This window comes from Dermacentor albipictus, chromosome 8 (genome assembly GCF_038994185.2).
Source record: "Dermacentor albipictus isolate Rhodes 1998 colony chromosome 8, USDA_Dalb.pri_finalv2, whole genome shotgun sequence".
Taxonomy (NCBI): domain Eukaryota; kingdom Metazoa; phylum Arthropoda; class Arachnida; order Ixodida; family Ixodidae; genus Dermacentor; species Dermacentor albipictus.
Genome location: NC_091828.1, coordinates 23,244,489 through 23,265,417, shown reverse-complemented (window position 1 = coordinate 23,265,417; position 20,929 = coordinate 23,244,489). Strand labels below are relative to the sequence as shown.

Genomic DNA, 20,929 nt, shown 5'->3' with positions numbered 1-20,929 from the left:
ACGTTTCCAAGGACCACCGCGACTGGGACATTGCCCTTCCTTACTTCACATTCGCTTATAATTCTTCCCGGCACGACACCGCCCGATTTTCTCCCTTTTATCTGCTCTACGGTCGCGAACCGACCTTGCCCCTTGACACGGCACTTCCTCCTGCTGCGGTCTCAACAAGCGAGTATGCGCGCGACGCCATCGCCCCCGCCGACCATGCACGCCAGCTTGCCCGTGCTCGACTTACGGCCTCACAGACCACTCAGCAGTGTCAGTACAACGCCCGCCATCGTGACGTACAGTTTTCCCCTGGTGCGCTCGTGCTCCTGTGGTCGCCCTCTCGTCACGTCGGACTTTCAGAGAAGCTTCTTTCGCGATACACCGGGCCCTACCGCGTGCTGCGCCAGGTGACGCCTGTGACTTACGAAATTGCTCCTGTGGGCTCAACCTCGTCCTCTCCTGTGGCATCTAGTGATGTCGTACACGTCAGTAGGCTCAAGGCCTACTACACTGCTTCCGAGTCCGATCTTTAGTCGCTCCTCGACGGCGCTTTTGCAGCAGGGGGTAGTGCTACGGCACAATATGTGCGATCACGAAAGGCCAGCAGTGTGAAGACGACGACGACGATTAGAAGCTAGCGCGGGCTGTTGCCTCTTGGCCAAGCGCAGCGTATTTTCCTTGTAAATATATTTGTACATAGCTTTTCGTCTGCGTCTTCCTACGTAACAATATTAAGGTAGGTATAGTGATATTGTATTTCTGTGTACTGTATGGAAAGAAAGTGGCACTACCTTAAAACATAACAATGAAACCTAATTCTAACAGTTCACACGTTGTATGGCTAATAAACACCGTTCATGTGGGCATTAGTACTTCTTTAGAACGTAAGCAGGTAAGATACTCTCATCGCTGTTTGGCAACTCACCTGTGCGCAGCCAGCCGTCAGCGTCGATAGCGGCAGCTGTTGCCTCACGGTCATTGTAGTAGCCGACCATGATGTTAGGCGAACGCACCATTATTTCACCGCGTTCCAGCGGCGGCATCGTCCTGTGGGACTCTGGATCAATGACCTACGGTGGCACAATATAAGCAACTTAGGTGGGTTTCACCATCCGCGTTTACTTGCCTATAATTCCTTCATAGATCATTGCATAATAGGGAAAGAGAACTGCTAAAGAAAGTTGATCATTCCAAGGCACGGTTCTAAAGAGATTAACAATAATTTACCGCAGATGATCAGGATGACATAAAAAGGGACCCATTCTTACATTGTTCGTATGTACAAAAGGTACAGCAGCATTCACAACGTCAAGCGGCAGGTTCATGAAAGTGTCAGAAAGGTCGACGAAAGATGCCTACTTTCTGAGAAATGCATTAGCAGCCCTGCGTCAATGCCATGTTACGCAACGCAAGATTGGACACATAAAGATATAGCAGGTTTTAGAGAAATATTTGGTGCGAGAAATTGTGTGCAGAGCAATAAATCATGGTTCAAGCAAATGCTTTATTGAGCACATTGTACACATTGCATCGTGACGTAAGCATTAGCTGTAGTTTGTAAAAATATATGTTGAGGCAGCGGTTATTTAACTGTAATGTAAATAAATACTAGTGTCCTGAGTTTCAAGGCCACTCGGTAGGTGGTAGTAACATTTGGGGTCAATCTTACAAATGGGTCCGCCCTGTTGCTCCACATCGCACCAGACCCCAAGCTGACATCGTCATGCGAAGGCCGTAACAAGAGTTCACCAACATATTTTAGACAAGAGTCTCAAATTCGCATAGAACACCATTCCACCTACATTTCATAGAGATTATCAAAGGCCGCTAAGATAGGGAAGGGGAGTTGATTTTGCAAATATGGCCACAAGAGCAACAAACCCCAAAACACAGCATAAAGCCCAGTACAACAAGAATGGAGGGTGATACAAGAGACAAAAGCATGTTACTTCCTCTAATCGACAGTATGCTAGCCTAATTCCTGGCAACGCTTCACTATGACCAAGCCTGGAATGTCCGTAGCTAGATACTATGCTAGCGCGGTCCATATGACAAACTGGAGTATGTGTCAGCCATTGTTGAGCGCTGGGACCATTTGTTCACGTTTATCAAATAGCTGCTCGCAGATATACATGCTACGAAGCATGGTGCAGATTCTCGCAGCCCTCCTAGCAATGCCAGAAAAAATACATTCTTCGAGGAACTAAAGAAATTTTGGTACACCGACGTCTCAGAACTGGTGCTTGTGCGTCGTGCAGGTCCGCAGCTCAGTTAGATGATCTTGTATTTCAGAAGCAAGTCCTTCCACTTTCACCAACAATGGAAGCGAGGAAAACGAAATTTCAAAAGAAGCCAGGATGCATGTCTTAGAATTGGTCTGCGAATATATATGTATATATATGAAGATCGGTCCACCGATCGAAACTGTCGAAATTAAATACTTGTTTTGTTTACCTTGTAGCACCACTCAAGTTCTTTACGTTTAAAATGTGGCCTGGAGAGTCCCTCTTTCCCTACTCTCTCTCTCTCTCTCTCTCTCTCTCTCTCTCTCTCTCTCTCTCTCTATATATATATATATATATATATATATATATATATATATATATATATATATATATATATATATATATATATATATATATATATATATATATATATATATATATATATATATATATTGTTGGGGGGGGGGTATAGTTCAGCCTTCCCGGCTTGTATGTCTTAAATTTTCAAGAAGTAACTCCATATTGGGAACACAATCGAACGTTCCTTGTTTTACCTAACCCTACCAAAGCTGCAATTTTTCCTTGCATGCAGAGATGCCGTCAACCACTGCAAATGATGACTTTACTCCTGCCTAGAAAGTTAGCCTTATGAGGCTGTTCAGGAGCCGAGTAATGTCGAATAGAAATGCAACGGCAGTATTTCACCTACTTTGTATCTGAAAATTTGGTTACAGTTCTTCCTTCGGCTTTAGTGAGTTAGTATTCGAATTCAGCAACTAAAGCAATTAAAGGGAATCTAGCAATTAAAGGGAGTCAATTGCGAGAGAGACAAGCTTCTCTCACGGCAATTCGCCCAATTCACCCTTTTTTTTATTCACTGTGAAAATATCGACACCAGTGGCTCTTCCTATCATCGACACCAGGTCAGGCATCTCTTCGGTATGTCCAGGTTTTGGTTGAAACCTTTGATGAAAATAGTGCACTGAGCGTCGTCGGTAATTCCAGTGATATCATAGACAACAACTGAAAACGCAAGAAACCTATCAAATATCTGGTTGAGACCACTTTCATGTCCGCGCTTCTGCCCATTAACAGGTTCCTGCGATAGTATTTGCAAAAGGCCCCTTGTTTGAGACCCCATTCTTAGACCTGAAGGGATACGCGTCGCAGTACGCCACTCCAGTAGCGCAGTCAACTCGACAGGCCGCTTAGGTAAAAAATTAAATTATGAGGTTTTGCGTGCCAAAACCACTTTCTGATTATGAGGCATGCCGTAGTGGAGGACTCCGGAAATTTCGACCACCTGGGGTTCTTTAACGTGCACCTAAATCTAAGTACACGGGTGTTTTCGCGCGGAGAATTCTTATAATACACTTAACGCTGAACCAACTAGCCCAATTTTCAGCTCCCAGCCCATTCACTTCTTTCTGTGTTGATTCTTAGCCTAAGAGAAATTTTGATAATCGGACATTTAGCACGCTTGATGTTTACGGAAGCAGTGAGGGAGCTCTGATGCACTGTGTAACTGAAAAGGAATTGTTCAGGTAGCGTGGTCGAAGTAATAAGGGGAATGAGGAACAATAATGAAAGTAAAAATGACTTCGTAACAACATATACAAAACGTTACTGTACGTTACCTTCACTTGTGTACCGGCAACAGGAAATCCTACGCTGTCGAAGCATAACTGACCAGCTGGGGGGCAGCAGACGTCCCCACCCGCCTCAGACAGGCCATAGCTGTTCCTGAATTCCGTAAGCTTCAACGTGGAGATCACGAACACCGCCTTGCTCTTCGGTAGAGTTGCACCTACGCTGACCACCTTCCTCAGTGAAGGAAGCCTCGTACCCGTAGCCGCGACAGCGCTTGCTAGTAGATAGAGCACGGAAGGTGTCGTCACAAGAAGGGTCACCTGTAATGACCGTGGGAATGAAGAATTCCTCAGTGACAAAATACGACATTTCGCGCAGTCATGACACCAAATTTTATGGATAGAGATGTTTTGTCTTTACTTTTAGTTTATTCACAAGATGCTCTTGCTACAGGCGATGTAATCATGGCGGACTGTGGTGGCAATTATTCTGCCTGAATGAATTTTTCTGTGCGAAGAAGCCAGTCAACGTTAGTTTATCTATTGAACCTCCCGCAACATGTCCGTAGAATGCTCAGCAGCTACTTCACACCATGTCGTGTCGTTCTGGGCAAGTTAACTGCTGTGGCCCGCGTGAAGAATAGTTTATGGCGAGTAAATCAGTGCAAGTACGAGCGTTGGAAAACGTAATATGCTTGTTTTCAGATTGTTAGAGAAACTAGACCGCTCACGAAGATGATATTTTGATGATGAACGAGCAGCTTTCGGAGCAATGTGCTGGCAAAAAGTAAGTTAGGCCATGGCCCCCATGTCGTCTAGCGCTTTCACTGGTCGCGTATAGTCGCTCCTTTGTTGGTGTGTTTCGCGCACAACTGAAAGTGGAAATATGAATACACGCCATCTCGCCCGGCCTTCATTTGTACTAACTAAGGGTGTATATGGAAATTGCGAAATCCTCATCTTCTGCATACTTAAAGCGGTATATTAAGCTAATACATAGTTTCGCCCTTGCTTTCGGAAGATTAGAGATAAGTGCATTTTGGTGAGGGAAGCCACTTCAGTTTGAAGCTTCATCTACTGTGCAAAATTCATAAGCGCTGTATTCGAAATGCCATCAGTCTATTCAATGACAGTCTCACCGCACAGATTTTGAAACTGCTGATGATTACCATCATTCTATAGCTGTAGAACAAGACGTTTCTTAACGGCAACGTTGATTATTAGTCATCGCGGCTAGCTCTTCAGCAATCTAGCTAACTCGCACCACAGTGCATTTGCCGGCAAAAAACTATATTTTGTGCAAAAGAAATGATTACGCACGTGAAACACTACGGTTTGTACCACCACTATTTTCGAACACTCACTTCTATACTAAGTCCTTCCTCTGACTGCAATGCCTGTTTATAAATATCGAGTAAAAAGTGAGTATCGAGTGAGTTTCGTTGCATTTTTTGTGTTCAATGCATGTTTAAAAATGTATCTTCAAGGCTAAAGATACCACGCTCTTCAAATATTCCTAAACCGTTGCTTCTGTAACCTTATGTTGATTTAATCTTTCATTTATGAAGTTGTGCTCACCATCTTGCCATTGTTTCAATAAGCTCTACATAGTTATATGTACTAGGGACCAGCTTTGTTTCAGGGGCGCAGAGCCAAAGTACAGCCTTTGCACTGTGTATTTGACTGCATGTCTAATATCCCTGTGTGGTTGAATGAACTTTAAAGTTGAAGTTGATTCCACAAAGAAGATAACCTGTGGCACTCTTTTTTTTTTAATCTCTCCTTGAACTCAGACTCATCTGATTGCCGATGTGGTGAGGACGTTCGTACTAACTGTGGCACGGGATGATGTAGAAGAAGGCAACTTATCGAGAAGCCAAGCGCAAGATTGGAGGATGGCACGATTGCCGCTGTGAGCAGCATGTAACGTGTGCTTGCTCATACCAGCCATCTTAGAGAAATAAAAAAAAGAACTGAATGCTTTTCAATTAAGAAAACTGACTTGGTATATGGCTTGACATCGATGACCTAGTCGCCTGCTCACACAATGAACGCCTGGCAATGAAGACTCTCAGGGAGACGTAAACACTCATGAAGTCATCGGGTATGGCGCCAGGCAAGTCTAACAGAAGTGACGGCACGTGGTGAGCACATTTGATAGTTAACAAGACCCTAAATCAGCAAATGATTGCTATTCAAAAAACGTCATTTCTTCTTCAGCAACCAAAATCCTACAAAGAAAAATGCTTTTGGGGAGTCATGGCACATGTAGACAAGCACTACCAACATCAATGGCTTTAACGGAAACCTCCCCACAGTATACATTAGCAGACTGGGTACCACAATCAAGCGGTAAGACACAAGCTGGAACTGAAGTCTTACGTTTTCACTTATGACACCGACGGCCCCCGTGCAAGCCCCGCTTCATCTCCAGCGTCCCTATACGTACACCGTCCCCATTATGATTTGTCACCTTTCTGTCTGGGAGCCATGAAGGGAATCAAAGCTTACGACTGCAAGCTTGCTATACCTTACGAGCGCTTGGACGTGGTGGCACTTTGAGGCTACAACGAAGCTGCCAACGAACGTGCTCTTTAAGCTCGTTTCAAGAAGTAAAAGACTGCTGTCCGCGGAGCAAACACCACTAGGGAAATTTCAGGAACATTTACCAGCTTAGCGAGCCTTCACGCAAAGAAGACGCTGAATCTAGCACTGCTCGAAAGATAATGGGAATATTTTACTATAATGATCTCGATATAGACGAGTGTCATCGTAACAGTCTACAGAGATTTTCTAAGATGAAATCATAAGTGAACGTCATGATACGCTCAGCTAATATCTCAACTATTAAGTACTGCTGCTGCTAAGTACTGATGAGACGCCACACGTCTGTGTTTCTTGAGCGCCCTTAAATGTAATCAATTATGTTAACATCATCACCCAATTAGTGTGTAGTGTAGAACAAAGGTCTCGTGCTCAGACTGATCTAGGGCTACAATTGTTCAAGGTGATTTTGTACCTGAGTCACTTGCATCCCTCCAGCCTATATCTCATTCTTAGATCTGATGCTCCGGGAAACCGCTCGTAATCAAGCGTAGAAAGATGGCATATTGCAAAAGTTGTTTCACTTATTCTCAACTATAACAATAGCTATTCGCCTTCGCTCTGGCATTCACATTACCCATTACCCCCTTTAACGTACGCCTACCTCACCATAAAACTTTTTTTTTAACGGCCTAGTGGGTCATCCTTTTCAGTCACGAATTGTAAACAATTATCGGTAAATGTGTGAAGTTCACTTAATTCAATGCCAATATGCTCGAGACTCCATCAAAGAAAGTCAAAGTGAGAAAATGAATTTTTCTGCTCTTTTATTGAGGCATCGTAAACACAGAGTAATAAACATTACGGGGACGACAGCGCTGGGCCCACAATATGTATTTCGTTTGCTGTCCGTCACGCATCGTTTCTTCAAAAAAGAAACTGAATCATCTGCTCTAATCACGATCACTAGTTCATTATTCGCTGCAACCATTATCAGAAAGGGAAAATATTACACAATTGTTACCCAAATGCCATACGTCAAACATCCAGCCAAACACGGCAGTCGTTCCACCAAAGCAGCCGTCTGAAGCAACAAATTTCGCTCAGGTGTAAGATGGAGGTTTTGAGTAAGAAGAACGTCGAGTTTACTTTAAGCTTCATGTTTGTGGTAGATTCCTTGCCATTATTACACAAGAATGGCGAAATAAGCCGTGTACTGAAATGAGTACGCCATGACGGAAGCAAGACGTACTTGTAACTTAAAGTACCGTAAAATAAGCCGAACAATAAGGGAAGAGGGGTGATTGTGTTCACAGAGAGACAAATGTAAAAGAGGGTATTCGCGCGGGTTCATCAAGTCTTCCCGGCCTTTATCATTGTTTTTATTCTGGGCTACTTAATTTCCACCACTGTTCTTTGTTTCTTCCCCGTTATCGCTACATAGCTACCTTAACTTTTCTTGCATAATGATTTTTATTTCGGCCGCATGAGCTACTTCACGTCGTCATGTTTTTCATGACTTGGTGTTGCATTGGCATTGATTCAAGTCTCTCTAACATGAGTGTAACCATTCCCAAAGTTTCGGTATCAAAGATGCCTACGCTTGCTCGCTTTTCTTGATGTGTGCACACGTATTCGAAACAAAATGTTGCAAGGTGGTTCCTCTTTTATATGTACAGTATCTTAAGCTAGGCGTCTGACGAGGCGCGAAATTCCATTGTTGTTGGCCTGTGACAATCATGCAAGACAGCAGTGGAAAGCGAAGGCGTGGGAGCAGACAGCGGCTCTTCTCAAAACGCAGCGCTTTTCATCCTCACGATATCTGCGGGGAATTTCCTCACAGACCACTCTATCTATAATTTCGGCGCAATCTTTCCCTAAAGCTATGTTTTGCCTTCGTCAAATTGAAAGCACCGTGAGGGAGAACGGTTGGCAGAACAAGATGATTAATATATGAATACTTGAAATTATTGGGTAGACTTTCGTAAACATCATCTAAATATTCAATATCGCGCCGAAGTCTTCGTATTTGCTAATTTTTAAACAAGCAGTGTATAGCAGCGACTCTGTAATTCATGCTACCAGTTCTTTCTCATCGTGACATCGCTTATTTTCACTATTGTCCCATATTACGTTGAGGCGAGTTTGTTTTTAAATTCATTTCTTGTATAAATATTTCTCTTCCATTTGAGACTGCCATAAATGTAGCGTCCTCGTGGCATTGGTGATTGTGGAAAGTTATTGACAAAGACAGTCCCTAATGCGATCAGAATTCTTCGGCAACGTTATCCACTTCTCGTTACGTACCTAACATGCCAAAAGACGGGGCACGGGGTCAGTGTATATTCGTGGTGAATTTCTCAGAGTGGGAATGTGCCAAACCTTAAGAACCTTCAACGTCACTCCGTTGCTGGATGGAATGGAACCCTCGCTACATGGATTCATCAAGCACAAGAGCCCGACGCTTTAGCGAGCAGTGCCGCCAGATGCTACAGCGGGTCGACGAAAGCGCGAGACAGCAGTGCGACCATTCAACGCGAGTCGTGACGCCATTTAGTAAGCACTCTGCACTTCAACATATCACCTCTCTGTGTCTGTCTCGTTACCTCTATAATTATAATCAGCAAAATATGCATTGTAGCATATATCATGACGTATAAAACATACAATCGCAACACACCCGTCGTAACACAGTATTTCTAGTTGGCCTAACGTCGCAAATCATATCCATAGGGAGCTTCAGCCGCCAGCTTTTGTTCTGTTTGACACGGGTCGAAAACGATATAAATGCGAATAGCATGAATAGTAAACGCGTTTTCGTTCTAACTTTACTTCGTTACCTTTTCATCTTTGGCCGTAGAAAGAAAGTGGTCCGCCGACCAATACTTGTCACTGATCACCAAGCGGACACCGCAGCATATCAACCTTAAGTTCAAGGAAAATGACAAGTATATGGTGAGGTATTCGCAAGCCAGAAATACGTCGTGCGCGCTGCACAGACCGGTAACCCTGCGAACGAAAAGTAGTTCAGACATGAAAGGCAATCTACTACACTGACATATTTGGCCCTCCACTGGGCTCATAGTGATATCAGTGTTGCTTTGTCATTCATACCCGAAATAATACACACCCCATGGTCATACACACTCTATGGTGGGTGTGCATGAGCGCGCATGCAAGCCAGCCATGGGGCAGTTCTCATTGCGTGAATCACATTTACTCGCATCCAGAGAGCTGACATATAGCTTTCCTGCTGTTTGTTTTTACGCTAAGCGGCAGAAGCTATGGGGGAGGAGGTGGAGGAAAGAGAAAAGTAGAAGTCCGGGAGGTTAGCCAGAATAACGTCTGGTTGGCTACCCTACACCGGCAGAATGGGAAAGGGGAAAGCAAAGATCACAGGGAGAGAGAGGAGGGAAGGAAAGAAGGAAATCGCGGCAAGTTTCCTGACACGTGTGGTTTTACAGAAATTGCATTAATAGGCACAGGTGGTTGCACAAACCCGTCGCATTTAAGAAACACAAAAGCGCCTTCACCGCTTTATGGGCTGATGGGCGATGGGGGTGGTGTTCCAGCAGCACCTGCACAGAAAGCGGCCGATTGTCCTGTTTTTGGAAAGCTTTGGCAAGTTCTTGTCTCTCTAGGGAATATCTTGGACAGTGGCACAGCAGGTGGTCGATGTTTTCTTCGGTGCCAGAAACCTCGCATGCTGCACTGTCAGTCCATCCAATTATTGTAGAGTATGCCTTTGTGAAGGCAACTCCTAACCAAAGGCGACAGAGAATCGCAGCTTCACGTCGAGGAAGTCCGAGTGGAGGTCGGAGTTGCAGGGAGGGGTTTAGTCGATGTAGTCATGTAAGTCGCAAGTTAGGCGAGTTCCACTCGGTCACTGTGAGACTGCGTGCCAGGTGTCGAAGCTGCCTTGCAGCATCAGCCCTCGAAAGCGGAATTGGAATGCTGGGCTCCTCTTGATGTGCTGTGCGAGCAGCGTTATCGGCGCAATCATTGCCACTGATTCCACAGTGCCCAGGTACCCATTGAAAAACGACCTCGTGGCCTTTTTGTTGGACATCATGGTAAAGTTTCACGACTTCGTATGTCAATTGGTCGTGACATCCGTGTCGGAGAACTGACTGCGCGCACTGTAATGGCGGTCTTGAATCACTGAACACAGCCCATTTTCTAGGTCTTTCAGAATCAATGAATTCCAGTGCTCGACGCAGGACCGTTAGTTCTGCTGCCGTTGAGGTCTTGACGTGATGTCTTGAACCGTAGTGCCATTCCTCGCGTTGGTATAACCACGGCACCACCAGACCTGCACGACGTAATCGATCCATCGGTATAGATGTGCACGTGGTTGCTGTACTTTTCATGCAGAAGAAGTAAGCTCAGCTGTTTTAGAGCGGGCGCCGGCAGATCTGTCTTGTCGAGCAGGGCCTTGCAGCAGTGAGGCTCGCCATGTGGCGGGAAGGGGTCCTAGCATAATGCCTGAGATGCATACGCATTGTCTCAACCGTTATGTGCGTCGTGATCGGGTAATCCTCCGCAAGGATCGCATTCCATGTGATCCCCGCATGGAATGCCCTTTTTCTATGGAAGAACTAGAAGCTGCGCTGGCTTTGTGCAGGCGTTCTTCAGCGCCAGGACCTGACGGGATTACATACCGTGCCCTGTGTAACCTAGGAGACCAAGACTTGCTCTTGTACAATGATTCCTGGCAGACGTGTACGGTTCCCCAAGAGTGGAAGTCAACTCGCCTCATTCCACCTCTCAAAGCTGGCAAGTCGCCTTTGGACATTTCCTCATACCGTCCGATCGCACTTGCCAGCTGTGTCGGAAAAACAATGGAAAGAATGCTTTTAACACGCCTGGAATGGTACTTCGAGTACTATGAAATCTATCCACATGCTATGGCTTGATTCAGACGGGGCCGTTCATCAACAGACAGAGTTGTTGACTTGATATGATAAAGGATGAAGGCTAAGGATGAAGCCATCCTTAGCACGTTAGAAGCCGTCGGACTTGGTGGTAAGATGTATATGTGGGTGTGCAACTTCTTACAGAGGAGACCATTCTACGTGCACACAGAAAATGGCCCAACATCCGTGAATCACGGTGGCCGAGGAGTCCCTTAAGGCGGAGTGCTTAGCCCGACTCTTTTCAATCTCACACTGAGTGGATTAGTTTACAACCTGCCAAGAACCGTATGACTTTCCCTCTATGCGGACGACATCTCCATTTGGGCATCAGGTGTGACATGACTTCTGCTTCACGCTCGGCTTCAGAAGGCAGCCACAATGACATCTTGCTGCCTTCGTGACCAAGGACTTGAAATTTCATGCGGAAAGTCCGCAATGGTGGAATTCACGAGGAACCCAATGTCTGGTTACGGCGTATCTATTAATGGAAAACTTATACCATACAGCAGAAGTCACAGGTTCTTGGGAGTCGTAATTGACAGAGACCTGTCTTGGACTCCGCACGTCAATTACGTGAAAAAGCGGCTGTCTGCTATCTGTCACCTGCTCAGGTTTCTTGCAGGAAAAAGTTGGGGAGTATCTATACACGCTATGTTACAGTTATACATGGCGTTGTTCGTTGGGTTCCTGCGATACAGCCTGCCTGCAATATCCAACACCTGCAAGACTAATCTGCGTACGATTCAGAGTAATCAAGCCCACGCCCTTAAGATATGTCTTTGCTTACCACGCAGTGCATCAACGGCTGAAACCATTAGCAGAAGCTATGTGCCTTCTAATGATGAATGTTGCCAGATCTATTACGCACATTGCACAGCCTTTTCGAACCTAATTCAATGACAAAGTAAGTAACGACAGCGAAATTTTGCCAGTACATGTGGCCAGTAAACAAAGTCAAAGCTGCACTTCAATAGAAAGCTTTGTGAACTCCTTTCTGATGAAAACTGTGCGCGGGGGTGTGCAATACCAATGCGCGCAGTAGGTTTGTACATGTATAGGATATGTTTCTAATTTTCTGATATGAAAACAAAACAAAAATACAAGGCCGTTCTTTCGCTATATGGCTCATGACGCGGAAAATCCGGTGTAATTGTTGGTGCTGGCGTGACCACAAGATGGTCCAGAAAGGCTACGAACACTCGACCTTCGGTGGAAGTAGAACCGACGACCATTGTTAGGAGTGGAATCGACAACCATTTGTGGTAATTAAGGCGAAGTTTATTAAGGTACAGTTAATTAGCATGAAGTTAATTATGGTACCCGTACCCACGACTTTTGGTTGCTATCGAACCCTCAGCCTATGATGGGAGTCGAACTCATGACCCTTGGCGCTAGCTAAGGCGAAGTTAATTAGGGCACATGTAATCAAGGTAGAGTTAAGTAAGGCACACGAACGCATGACCCAGGTATGTAATACTAACGACAAGATCGTTAGCGCGCATTGCATGCACTGCGCTTGTCAGCAGAGAATAGCCAGACTTGGTGCGAGGCCCTTTAACTGGCGCCCGGGCCATCTCTTGCAATGGAAGCAGGAAGTATGGTGAATATATATAAGAAAACCTGCTATGCATAGTATACAGTGCAACCGAATGCAGCAATGTTGTCTCTTGCAAGCAAGCACCGTTTAACACATTTCAAAACAAGTATGGTTGTATGCGAGAAGTATGAATTATTTACCCCATAACCGAAGAGACAATCATGGAAAAAGTACGTTTACATTTAGGCATGTACACAGTGAACGTTAACTTATTGTGCGCATATTTGTTGAAATTGACCACTTCTATTTAGCAGAAAATTTCACGAAATATTCTTTTTACACTGCTTTATAGTCTAATATATTTTCGTATAAAAAGTTAGTAGTTTATGCGTTCTGTACTGGATTATTTCTTCACCAATATTGGATTCGTAAGTGGTCGCAGATGGCGATATTGTTATGCTCTAAGAACTCAGAAATAAAAAATAGTAAGCATTGATACTTAGTGAAGTAAATCTTTTTGAATAAGAGCGGTCATATAAAGTCACGATGGGCTCCTGCAATGCCCTTTCATATCACGCCGCAATATTGGCTATGTGAATGGATATAAGCTTTACATACGGGCTGCGAATGTGAGGGTTCGTTGACCACGGTGCTTTGAAAAACCATTGTCATGCCATTGTCATCTTTTGTTCTTATATAGCAACAGTGCAAGGTACAAAATACGATCTCTAGTAACACAGGTGAACTAAAGTCACAAAGCACCACCTGGGTTTTGAGGAACTACGTAGCTAAATGGCCAGGGTCAGTTCGGACTTACACTTTTCCAACGTGTGAATTTTGCAGAAGAATGTAACTTTAGCGACGTTCGTCGGTGGGCTATATCGGCTTTATACAAAAGAGAAACTATTGTCCTTATTAAACATATATAGCGAAGGGCCCAACACTAACACTACGCAAGGTGCCATCTAACCATCGGGATATGGGATTCTTATAGCACCACCCTATCCAACTAGAACATGGGCTAACGAAAACGACTGACTTATATTCCTGACTAATAGCCACACCCTTGCATGGGGATCAGCTGTAACTTAGAAGCCAAGAACTTCGACAAAACATTGGCACGGAGGAAGAGTGGCGTCCTGTGCGCCGATGAATTTTCATTCACAATTTACTTTCATGCGCTGCCACAACCTCCAACGTCCCTCCGTGGCCCTGGCAAGTCGCCAGCTCTATGTTTTATTTGTGCGGTAAATTTTCACGGCGAGCTCTTTCGCCTGAACTGCCAGATACTGGGAGTCCGCAATGAAGAGAAAGCCTCTGATGGTGTAGCGCGCTTAATTTAGGCTCAAGGTTGCAGCATACGCTGAGGAGCACGGCAAACGAGCAGTCGGTCGCAACAGCGGCGTTCAGGATAAGCGCCTACATAGGTGGCTTAAGTAGAAAGTGGGGCTCGCCGCAACGAACAAATCGAGGAAGGCGTTAAGTAGGAAAGCGTCGATGCTTCAGGAACACACACTCGGAAAAATTAGGCCCAGTCTCCCGTTCAAAGGCCGACCCTCTACGATATAGAGAAAAAATTATGCACCTCTTATACGGATCTATACAGTATATGGATTTAGATTTCTGAGAGGCCATCTTGTATTCTCAAGTCATATTGTTGCCATCTAATGCCTACTACGCGGTACGGTTGTGCTGCGTGATGAACAATTTGTGTCACGCCGCCAGACCCAGGGCGAAAGTGTGGACATTTCAAGTACATGGAGCCGCTCGCAGCCGTTGAATAATTATGCAGTAATCAACTGAAGTAATCTAACTATGCGTAAGTATTGTGTCACTTTCTAATCTCCACACATACAAATCGACGTATCTTCTCTACCGCGATTGAAGAACCAGTAAACGGTGCAATAAAAGTATGCTTTTTTCGCATTGTAATCTGTTTTGGCTCTTTATCCGACCAGTATAAACCCTTATCAGCCTTCATTGGTCATTATCAACCTAATCTGACTCCACCCAACCTTTATCAACGCTTATCGGTTCTTATCAAAATAGATCCGGTGCTCATCAACCATGATCGGTTTTTATCGGAATCGCCCGACTCTTATCACCCCTTATCTGTACTTATCAACCTTTTCAGACATGATACGACCTATCAACCTACCGGAATCGAACCAAGCCTTATAGAACCTTATCGGCCCTTATCAGTCTCATCGGATTTGATCGGGCCGTTATAAACCCTCATCGGTCCTTATCAGCATTATCAGAATTGCTGCAAGCATTATAAGCCCTTATCGCCCTCGAGCACATTATCCATCCGCGTCGAACCATTATCAACCGTAATCCGACCCACATAAGCCCTCATCACTTCTTATCAACCCATTGATTGCTTATCTATATTTACTTGGCGACAACACAGAAAATGCGGCACAACATATTCGTATGGTTCAGACATATTCCCCTTCTGCAATTGGTCATATTCCAAGCAGTGAGAAGAAAAAATGGTGTAGGAACGTCTTTATAACCTTCATAAGCTGGAATTGGAAACGGCTGCATTTCGATGGGGGCGAAATGCGAAAATATCCGTACACTTAGATTTAGATGCACGTAAACGAACCACAGGTGGTCCGAACTTCTGGAGTCTCCCACTACGGCGTGCCTGATACCAGATCGTGGTTTTGTCATGTAGAACTCCATAATTCATTTTTAAACAGAAATGCCTGGTGCATGAATAAAAGAATTCGGCCTCGTTTAAAGCCTTCTGCAAAAGAGCGGTGCCTAGGAGTGCACGTATTTGCTTGCGTACAACTCGTGCCTTGCACGGTAACACCTGAAGAACCAACGCGCCAGGCCCTGCTGGATGAGCGTCAGCATGAAAATTTCAAGCATATCATAGACATTTATTATAATGGTGGGGTGGTCACAAATACGGAAGGTATTATCAAAGAATTTTAAAGGTATTGTACAGCGCTGCTTATCTCTTCTCACGCACCTAATCCTGATGCTCTGACACACTTCCTCTCACTAGTGAACCCTTTCTCAAAAGGATGATGATTGTGTTATTAGTGGACTATTTACCCAACAAGAGATTGACCTTGCCATTGATCAGTGACCGCCTTAATAAAACACCAGCTCCTAATGGAACCATGCATAATGTTAAATTGAATTTGCGTTTATATTAAGCCCTGATTTACTTGAAGTCCTTACTGCTAGTTTTGATGGAGATTGCTTACGACGATCATTTACAAAATGTCAAATTACCTTCCTCAATAGCAGTAGTGCCAAAGAAAAATGATGGTCTTTAGAATGCTATAGGCCCATTAACCTGACGAATGTAGACTTCAAAACTTTATGCAAACGCCTTACCTAATCGGCTACAGTATCAAACATCATTGATTGTTGAACCTCGCCAGACATACGAATTAAAACGCCGTTCCTTACAAACTTACATCTTACCTGAACAGCTCTTCAGTATTGCTCATCCGTCTGTGACTGCTTTGCATTACTTCAGGCCAATTAAGCAAACGCATTTGACCGAGTGACCCACGCCTACATTTTCAAACTCTTCATCATCATCATCATCATCACCATCATCATTATCATCATCATCAGCCTGGTTACGCCCACTGCAGGGCAAAGGCCTCTCCCATATTTCTCCAACTACACCAGTCATGTACTAATTGTGGCTGTGTTGTCTCTGCAAACTTCTTAATCTCATCCGCCCACCTAACGTTCTGCCGCCCCCTGCTCCGTTCACACTCTTATAATATATTAATGCTGCCACCGTTCGTTATAAAGTTGTTTCAATGCGGTACACTAAGTGTTCTACCAGTATCATTGTTCAAGATAATCTGTGCGAGCAGATGTCCATTCTTTCCTCTGTAAAATAGGGTTGTCCATTATCTCCACTTCTATTCATCCTTTATTTATAACCAATGTGTATTAAGCGTTCTAAAGTGCAGGGACAAGAGTGGTTTAAACATTTTGGGCAATGAACACAACACCTTGGAAAACGCACGTGATCTAGCCTTTTTCTGCTATGACAAACCGAGTTTTGTCAGTTTTATCATAGACCAAAGTATTCGACTTGGCCTCTAGTGCGCAGATAAATTGGTCAAAAGTCTCAGGTATCTCGTTTCGTTTTTGGGGATGTACGCCGACTCACTATGCTGGTGTATAATGGACAACCATGCCACCAAAATACCTTGCTGTTCTTTTTGATGCGTGTAAGCTTAGTGGACATTTCTGGTGAGAACGTGCACCGGAACTTTAACGGCATGGGGATACTTTCACGCCACACCCTCTTTCTACAGTTGGTTGGGCAGCGGCTTGTAATTTGCTCCTGGCTAAAAAGCTACTTTATGTAGTGCAGATAATTCATTGAGCCAGCACTTGCAATCAAGGTTTTTTTTTTTTATTTGGTGGTCTTCTAAGGTGAGGATGGGGCGGTTTGGTATCGCATATTAGAGGCTCGATTGCGCAACATTTGGACGACACACACAGAAGAGAAACACGCACTACAGAGTGCTACTTGCAACGATCCTTTTATTCCCTTGTCAATGTAATAAATAATAGAAGATTCTCGGGGCGGGGGGGGAGTAGGGAGGGTAACAACAAAAACAAAAATATTGTTGCAAACATGGCCATCCACCAATGCCCAGCCAGCTTTGTCATGTGATTATTTTTGACATCGAAAAAAAAGGAACCGCGATACAAAATTCCAGATTAGCGCGTAAGGAAATCTGTTTCCTTAGCACTAAGGGAAACTGATGGCATGCTCACGCACATACTTCCCAAACGTGCAATCTCAGCGGCTTCGATTATATCTCGCGTCATTCACAATGGTAGGTGTTTGCCTCAAACACCTGTAGGTGTTTGAGGCAAAATAATATCTTTAGACCCTTATGTAGGGGTGGAGCTGGTTATATTCATCTGTTTTTGCGACAGATTGTTGCTTTTTTATTTTTTCGGGTTATTTCACTCCCAATATGACGACCGCTCATACAAGTCAACTTAGTCAATGCTCTTACCTAACCTTGAAGTTTCTTCCCAATATTCTGAACGACCTTGTTTGCGGGGCTTTGCGTATGAAGTGTATTTGGCTGTGAGATTGCTCTTGATTTTGTTTTCTACTAAATATCTTCACACAGCGTCAAGAAAACAACTGTATAAAGATTTGATATCAATGATATGCCATCCTCCCGTTTACAGTTCCACACTCTCGAGTCCCCTATGGCTGTTGCGCTGTTAAGCACGAGGTCGAAAGATCGAATCCCGGCTGCGGTGGCCTCATTGCGATATTGGCGAAAGGTACAAACGCCACTGTCCCGTGCTTTGGTGGCAGAGTAATGATCCCCTGGTGGTCGAAATAATTCCGGAGTTTTCCACTACGACATGCCTCATGATCGATTCACGGTTTTAGCACGTAAAAGACCGCAGTTCAATTCACTCCAGTGTGGCAGGGTACGACGCACTTAAGCGAGTCCGCAAGATGCCTTTATCTCCATGTACAAAGAGATGTTTCTTTTATATTGCACAGTGAAATGTTACCTGTTAAAACTTGCTTGAACAAAAGAGGCATTCCTCTATCGACTGTGGATTGTCCCCTTTTCGATGTTCCCCAGACCATAGAGCATTGCTTCATAAGTTGTGAAGACGCGACATTAAGTTGGTATGCGCTTCACCGAACTCTTAAGAAAGACTTCATTTTGAATCAGCATACTATCCCATACTTGATTGCACCCCACGGAGAAGGCGTGCCTATTGATGTGTTTTTCCTTATTGAACTACATAGCTTATGGATGACACGCATGTTGGACTGAAATGCTGAACCAATTGTTTTGTTCAAATTTCTCTAGGCTCAAAATAGCGGCAACTTGAAGGACATGTGTGACTTAATAGTTTCAACCGGACTGGTACCACTTGATAGGTTCCCTGTATTTGCCACTTTTTAAAGTTCAAAATTACTGGTAGTGCTTGCGTGATACACGGTGCGCTCAGCGTGATTTATAGGTCCTTTTTAGGCCATGAATACGAGATGTGTGAATTACGTTTCTCGCCTATACATGATGCAATAAATACCGCATAAGAAAAAAGTGGTGGGTGGTTAGCTTAGTGGGTAAGACACCTGGCTTCTGAGCGTGACGTCGTAGCTACGAAACTCACGACCGCCAACATTTTATCTCGAATTTCTCGTTTCGAATTTATTCTGATTTTTTTTTTGTTCTGGAGCGCATAGTGTTACGCGTTATGGAGAAACCAACGGACCAATTTCCTGAGTGAGTCGCCAAAGAATGCATTTGCATTTAAATGGTGAAAACGGTTAAAACGGCGACCAGACCTCAGCCGTTGTGCGCGGAATTTCACCTCCTTACCCACGGCATGCACGACGCCCGAATGTGTGCGTGGGTGCGCCAGGGCTGTCTCCTTTCAGTAAGCGATACGGTTAAGGTTCGTGTGTGCTTTCGCTCCCTCTTTTCCTCCCCGGCGAGGACAGACGTTGGCAGTGCCTGTGTGTCCGAGTATGGGCGTCAGTGCCTTTCCGCCTGCTTGGCCAGTAGTGGTTAGAAAATTCGTTGAACTTACTTTCATGTGCAGAGTGTTCGATCTCTCCTTCTTCTAAGCGAGGGTGTTCCGAAGCCTATAAAAGACGCTCCCTCAAGCGCAGTGCCTTGAGCACGAGCTAGTGTGTCTGTCGCTCTCCGGCAGGCAGCTTGTAGAGCTCACCGCTCCGTAGCCATATAATTAATGGTTCTTTGTTATTCGTTACAAACCCCCTGCAACAATACATTCGAGCCAAAAAAGACAAACCCCAAGTCATTCTCCTACAAGAGACAAATACCGGTACACCCTCGCTATCCGGCTATGACGTGACCGCAACGACACCGCAACACAAATGTAGAGGTATCGCCACGTTGGTCAGCAACAAGCTAGCTCACACGACACATAAAATTAATCACGACCGCAGCAATTGCGAATTCATTCTCACGGAAGTCTTCCCTAGAGCCAAGAACCCCAAGAGCATATTCATCCTAAACGTTTACAGCAGCCCCAAGCACAGAGCGCAAAAATTTAGGCAAATACTCCAGCTCGCCCGCAACCGTGCCTGCGACAACCCCATGATCGTGGCCGGGGACTTCAACGCCCCTAACACGGCCTGGGGATACGTCGCCAGTAGTGCCAAGGGGAAGTACTTACTAAACGACGCCGATGAACTTGACCTAACGCCCATCACGAACGCCACATACCCCACAAGAACGGGTAACTCGGTCAACCGCGACACAACGCCAGATCTCACTTTCGTCCGCAACGTTCCAAACTATCAGTGGAACAACCTCTTCGAGGACTTGGGCAGCGATCATCACATTGTTGAGACAGCGATTGACACCCCATCCAGAGAACCCAGAAAAATGACGTATGTCGACTGGGACAAGTTCCGCGAGTTCAGACACGAACGCCGAACAGGCAATGCATCAATTGAACAATGGACGTCGCAACTAAAGGCCGACATTAAGGCGGCCACGAAGGAAATAGAGACAGATCTCCCCGTTCAAAGCATGGACAGCCGACTGGCTCACATGCTCGAGGCCAAACAATCGCTCACCAAGAGATGTAAAGAACAAAGACACAATCGACGGCTGAGGAAAAGAATTTCTTCCCTCAACCGGCTGATTGCAGAATATTGCGCGCAACTATCTAACCAGCAATGGAACGAGGTGTGCGACGCCGCGGACGGCCGCATCAACAGCCGGACGACGTGGCAACTGCTCAAGCATCTTTTAGACAGAACCAGAACCAAAGCGGACCAGGGTCGTACGTTGAACAGGATCATGCACGAGGAACTCAAAGTTACCACTGAAAATGAGCTCATTGACCGTCTCGCCGACAAGTACCTCCGTCTGGCCAAAAATGCTAGAGGCACGACCGCCGAAGCATATCGCGGCAAAGCCAACCCAGAGCTAGATCGGGAATTCTCAACCGAAGAGATACGCACGGCGCTTCAGAACCTAAACAGCAAGTCAACGCCGGGGCCAGACGGCGTAACTAACAAGGCACTTCGAAACCTCGACGAAACCTCAATCGAAACACTCACAGAGGAAATCAACAAAATCTGGAGGAATGGAGCCCTACCCGAGG

The 20,929-nt window shown here is 45.0% G+C and overlaps 1 protein-coding gene across 1 annotated transcript in view; it reads right to left on the bottom strand.

Annotated features, from left to right (window-relative positions):
- LOC135907745 (luciferin 4-monooxygenase-like) overlaps window positions 1-9,349 on the bottom strand; it is a 62,366-nt gene extending 53,017 nt beyond the window's left edge. The window contains exons 1-3 of the mRNA XM_065439474.2: window positions 9,187-9,349; window positions 3,851-4,123; window positions 914-1,058 (exon numbers count right to left, since the gene is read on the bottom strand). Of these exons, the coding sequence (XP_065295546.2) occupies window positions 914-1,031 (118 nt within the window). The 5' untranslated portion in view covers window positions 1,032-1,058; window positions 3,851-4,123; window positions 9,187-9,349. The remainder of the gene's footprint in view (window positions 1-913; window positions 1,059-3,850; window positions 4,124-9,186) is intronic.
- Window positions 9,350-20,929: the final 11,580 nt, after the last annotated feature.